Below are 6,000 nucleotides of genomic sequence, written 5' to 3'. Positions count from 1 at the left end.
TCTTTTAAAAACTTTCATAAATAGGCACTTGTATTTCAAGCACAGAAGTAGGGCTTAGTCAAAATCTGCTGTTCTTCATGGTATCCTTTGTATGTTTTCAATCATACTATTTCTGTACACAAAACCAGTGTGCTTTGTGAACTCTTCAGTCATTCAGTTCCACAGAAAAATGCTGTAAAAGATGGGACTGGTAGTGATGTTGTATGTATGATTTGCAAAGTGGAAACCTTTCTGTAAAAACATAATGGATACCTGTATTAGCATAAAAGTACAGGAGGGAAAATGACATCTTTTTTTTTAGAGTTCATTACTTAGCTACAAGTCTATCAGAGACAGCTGTCCTATTCTAATAAAAATGTGGAGTCATTGGGAAGCAAAATAGCACCAAAGACAGCAGTGCACTGTAAGTGTTAAACAAGTCTACAAGCTTAAATTAACTCTATAATCTTTTATACTGGTGAGCACTTGCATGTATTGTCTCACTGTCTTTGACACATTTTAGCATCTGCTAGCAGGATTTTTTTTTTCTTACTTTCAAATTATAAAGCTGGTAAAGCAGGATACTTCCTGCAAGATGCTGATCACAGCTGAATATGGTATATAGTTAAAGCAGTCTTTATTATTTGCTGTCTTGCCCTCCTTTCTCTCCCTGCCCAGCATAACTTTTTGGAAGATAAACTTAAGGAAAATTTTTTGCCGAGTGCAAGGAAATGCAAACTTCTTTTTTAGTTTACTGAAAGACCAGCTTCTGTTGGATTTTAAATCAAATGTCATTATACGCTTGAAAGTTGGCTTGTGAAAATATGTTGCTCTTCGGTTCTGCCAATGATACAGACTTTTTATTTAGGTGCTTGTATCCATAAACCAATTTCATTACTTCTGTAAAACCTGGGTATGTTGGGTATGGTTCCTGGTAATTTGAGAGAAAGGAAGTTGGAGTGCTTACAAGGTATTTTCCAAACAGGTCAAAATGTAGATATGGAAAAGGATAATTAATTTTTAAGATATGTGCTAAGAAATAATGGTATACTTTACCTGAATTAATCCTGGCTGTTCTGGTCTTGATACTTGATTCCCTTTGAGGAATGAACACGGTAGACACAAAAAGCAGAATTACCATTGCTGGTGTTGTAAGGACCCAACATCTGAATGGCTGACAAATTACTTGCTAAATATTAGAATAATAAAAATATTTTATCTTAAAGTCAAGATGCATTATGAAGGTTGGGTGTAGAAGGAGGTGTTTTAGGTTTTGTGGGTTTTTCTCATTTTGTGTGTATCTGTAGACACATATACAGTATATATTTTACTTTTTGGCAGTGATACCACCTCATTTGACCGATCTCCACTACATCTTTAGGATGTACACTGTGTGGGACAACCTGGATCTCTAGTGCTTATTATGTCCGTAGAGCTATATATATACAGATAGATAGATGAGCTGCTTAGAATAATTAAATGTAAAGTATGCAAATTTGAGACATGCTGCGTATAAGTGACAGTGGCAGGGCCCTTGGATTTTTGGTATCTATAGCCTGTAGGGCACCTTCTTAACAGTTTCCTTATCTACATTAATTTGTAAGTGAGGCTTACTGTAACTATGAATTTACTTTTTTGCTCATTTTCCATTTCTGTCGTACTTGAGAATGTCATTAACTTCATTTAGAGTAACAATTGCAGAGATAAAGATGCATGAAATTCACTAAAGGTGAAAGTGAGGTAGACTAAATAGAAACTCAGTTCCACTAATATAGTTCCTAGTATGAAGCATGAAGCAGCTTTCTGAAGTGGCTGGGAGCTTGTAAAGACTGACAGTAGGGAGACAACTACCACAGAAGTGGGATCATTATCCTGCTGGCTTCTGTGTTTTGATGTTTTTTAATAATAAGGTCTGACAGGTAGCGGCCTTCTGGCTGCCTTCAGGAAATGATCAAATTTTTTGTTAAATTAAAAATTAGTGTATTATAGCTCTCAAATATAAACACAGCTACTACAAAGTTACTGCAGTTCTGGAAGAAATTTCAGTACTGCATCCCATTGTAAGTTATACTCAATGACATGGCATTGAAAAACACCAGTGAAAGTATTTTTTTAAAAATCTCTTCACCAGAAAATTTTGTTTAAAGTTAGAGCAATTTGGGAAGTATGATTATCCCTCAAATCACTCTCAAGCAACTGAAAGCCTTCAGAGAAAGCTAAGAAGTGTATCCAGATTCAGATCTTGAGCAATATCTATCTACACCTGAATGCTCAGGAAAACCAGAGTGAACAAGATGTGATCTAAGCTCCTGTGGATTCCTACTGGAAGCCAAAATAGTTGTTTTCTGGTAGCCTTAGTTTGCCATATTGGAAGCAGTGCACACATTCATTACCCAAGAGCTTACCCACGTGTGAACTTCAGGGACTGCAGATGAGCATGTGGAGTTGCAGTCTCAGACCCTCCTCTGGACTGCCAGAAAATGTGGATTTTTTTGTATCTGCCAGTTAGAAAGTCCTTGGAAATGAAAGGAAATTGCTTTTTACTTAATGCATACAATTTTATCAGCACAGGGAGTTAGTGAGTTGTAAATTCACACCAGCGTAATGTGTCCTAATTTCTCCAAGCCCTAGGGCTATCTTACTGCTGAATGAGAGCACCCAGATAGAGGTTTAAATGTATTTATTCTTTATAAGGTTTCTAATCGTCCTGCTGTTGAATAGCCTTAAGAGTTTCTGGCTGGTTGGGGAATGCAGTGCTCGATCATGAAGACTGCACAGGTTCAGCTTGGTTGTGGTTTTGGTTTTGTTTCGTTTTTGCTAGCCCCTTTAATGATGTTTGGCAGAATATTATGACACAGACTCTTCCTTGACTTTGAAAGGTATATTTTGGAGTAATTTTTCCAATGCTGAATAGCAAAAGCTCTACTTGATAAAAACAGGTGGAAGTTAGTTTTAGTGTGAACTGGTACGAACAAAAATACAGTGTGATCTATTACCATACATCCCCAACCCCCTTCATCTAGCTGCTCCAGCTGGGCTTTCAGATGGGATGTAGCACTCCTGTGCCAGCCATCAATTCAGGAATATCAGCTGAGTATTGGGCTAAGGAGGTGTGTGTGGTGGTGTTTGTTTCTAAGCGAGTCCCGTTCAACTCACGCCCAGTCTGAAAAACTAAGACATTGCATGCTAACTCTTCTTTTGATTACTAGTAGTATTAATTTAGTACTATTCTGCATTAGAATACAAACTTGTAGCAAAACAAGTGTCTCTTTAGTGCAGAGCTTTGTCAGATGCTTTTTGGACCTCATTAAAATATTACTTGCACATGTGCTGGAGCAGCATTTTAGCCATGTTGGGGTGACAGCACTATTGCCTCCTACCCTAACCTGTTTTGTGGCACAGACAGCAATTTAAGTCAAAAGCAGCAAGGTTGATATTTTTTCCCCCTCCCCTATTACAGTAAAATATCTTAATGTGCTATAAAAAAAGAGGGGACTTAATCTTTTGACACATCCTGTCAATGTACTCTTCCCCACTGCCACGTCCCAGGAAACTGTTTTATGCAAAGAAGAGTTCTTGAAAGAAAAGAGGAAGGACTGCCTGAACAAAGATTTAAGCCTGGTTTACATGTGGTGAGGTTTTTTTGTATTAATATTGCAGTATTACAGGTATGTAGACTACACATGCTAATTCCTGTATAAAAGAATTTTTACTGCTATAGCCAATTATGGTGCTACAAATACATTAACCCTGGAATAGTTTTACTACCTAAACTATACCGCTACATAGTAACATGAAGTTCTTGGGTTTGGGTTCTGTTTCTGTTTTTCATATATAGGCCTAGGTGTTTGCAGGCAATAGCTTATCACTGTGATTTCTCTTCTGCAGAAAGCTGGCTTTTAAATGTGCTTCTGGTGTTGTGGGTAGCCTTACCGTGCTGGATGCTGCTGTCGTGAGCGACAGCAGGGAAGTTTTCAGAAAGAGGCTCGTTCTGGTGCCTTTTATATTTCTGGTAGTAAGGATGCTGCAAACTGAGGCTTTGTTGTAGTTCGCTGGGGGACTAAAAAAAAAAAAAAATAGGGGGTAGGGTGGTGTGATGTTAAAGTGACCCTGAGTACCGTGCCTTTTGCACAACACTGATAATGAACTCGCACGTTTCTCCCCCGCTGGACGCTAAGCCGCAGCGCAGAGGCCACCGGCTGCCAGGTACCCCTGCTGCACAAAGCCCAGCTCGGGAGCTCGTTTCTCCCGAGCGGTGGCGCCCGGCAATCCGGCCCTGAAGCCGGCGGCAGACGGAGGCCACCGCCTCCTCCCGGAGGCCGCTACTTGGCGCGGCCCTGGCGCTGCCCCAGGAGGGGCCGGGCCCCGCCACCCAGCGCTGGCCTCGCACCCGCTGCTCTCCCCGCAGGGCTGCCGGCGGCAGCCGCTCATCATCCTACCGCTATTGGCCGCAAACAACCCTCCCCCCTCCCCTCCCTACCTCCTCCCTCCGCGGGAGAGAAAGCAGCCGCGGCGGGCCCGCGAGCTGGGCTAACCTTCTCACCGTACCTGCGCCCAGCCGCCGGGGCCGGGCCGCAGCCGGGGCCGCCCCATCGCATTGCGCGCCCCAGCCCCGCAGCACCCCCACAGCGCCTGCGGCGGGGCTAGGAGGCGGCGGTGGCTGTCCCGCTCCCGACCGTGCCCTGCCCAGCGGTGCCGCGTCCGCCAGCCGCTGCCCTCCGGCCGGGGTCGCCCCGGGCGGCGGGGCAGCTCCTTATCCATGTGCCGCGGCTGCCCCCCGCCCTGCAGCGCCCGCCTGCCCCGCGGAGCGCGCCCCTCCCGCCGGGCGCGGGGGGCAGGAGGAGGAAGCGGCGCCGCCCAGCCTCGCTGTGAGGGGCCCGGCGGAGGATGCCGGTGGGTGGCGGCGGGGCGGAGCGGCCCCCCGGTGGGGCGCGTTCCCTCAGCCCCAGGGCGCTATCCCGCAGCCTGTCCCGCCTGCGGCAGCACCGCGCCCGCTCGCGGGCCATGCTGGCCCTGGGGATCATGCAGATGGTGCTCGGCTGCCTCATCGTGGCCGTCAGCTTCGCCGCCCTGGCGCTCACCACCTCCGCCCGCGTCCGTCACTCCTGCCCGTTCTGGGCCGGCTTCTCGGTGAGTCGGGGGTAGCGCGGGGGGGGGGGGGGTACGGAGGGAGGCGCCGCCGCGCGCCCCCGCCGCTGTTAGCCGGGCCCAACGTTCGCAGCGGGGCGCGCGCCGCGGGGCCGCCGGCAGCGCCTCAGGGCTGCAGGTCCGCGCCCGCGGGGGAGACGCGGGCGGTGGCGGCGCTGTCCGGCCTCGTCCCTCGGCCCCCGTGCGGTCCTGAGGAGCGGGGCCACCCGGCGGCGGGGCCGTCAGGTGAGAAATACTCCTTTGGAGGCGCCGTGCGCGCTGTGGGGCTTCCTCCGCCCCGGCAGGTGCCCGAGCCCGGCAGCGGTGTGACTGCACTCCGTTGCCCATTTGGAAGGGTTAGCCGGGGTGGCTTGGCGCTTTATCAACAGCGTCTGGTGAAAGTTGAGATGACAGATTAACCTTTGGCGTTGCCTCAGCGGTTGGTATCTATTTCACGGGTTGCTGTTGCTGCCCCTGGTGTGTTTTGTGTCGGCTCTGACTTAACGCTGTCCGAGGATTCACCTGGAGGTACGGCCGTTTCTCAGTTTCTCGGCACGGGGTTGCGCTCAGATGCAGATCCGGCCACGAGCTGTGTTGGGCTCAAGGTAGCAAAACGAGCACAGCAGGAGCAAGTTTTAAGGTATGCACGCAGCATAGGAGACCTCTCCGCTGAGGAGAGTGCGAGTGCACCTGGACAGCTGGGAAAGGCCTGTGGCTTTGTGGCACCCAAAAGGGTGGTGGTCCCTTGGGACTTCGTATCTGAGGGAAAAGCTTGTTTGTTCTGGTCGCAGACGCCCAAATCTGTGTCCTCCTGACTCCCCTGTGATTTTCTTGGTGACTTTCCATTGTGTCCTGCTACTGTAAGTTTTTTAAAAAAAAGTTTCTTAGTCAGTT

At 48.0% G+C, this 6,000-nt stretch overlaps 1 protein-coding gene across 2 annotated transcripts in view; it reads left to right on the top strand.

The window, feature by feature from the left end:
- The first annotated feature begins 4,777 nt into the window (after window positions 1-4,777).
- ENTREP2 (endosomal transmembrane epsin interactor 2) overlaps window positions 4,778-6,000 on the top strand; it is a 154,951-nt gene continuing 153,728 nt past the window's right edge. For both annotated transcript variants that reach the window (XM_075100197.1, XM_075100196.1), the window contains exon 1: window positions 4,778-5,109. In XM_075100197.1, coding sequence (XP_074956298.1) covers window positions 4,867-5,109 — 243 coding nt within the window. In that variant the 5' untranslated portion in view covers window positions 4,778-4,866. The remainder of the gene's footprint in view (window positions 5,110-6,000) is intronic.

This window comes from Phalacrocorax aristotelis, chromosome 7 (assembly GCF_949628215.1).
Source record: "Phalacrocorax aristotelis chromosome 7, bGulAri2.1, whole genome shotgun sequence".
In the NCBI taxonomy this organism is placed as follows: Eukaryota; Metazoa; Chordata; class Aves; order Suliformes; family Phalacrocoracidae; genus Phalacrocorax; species Phalacrocorax aristotelis.
This window is presented reverse-complemented; position numbering and strand designations above follow the sequence as displayed.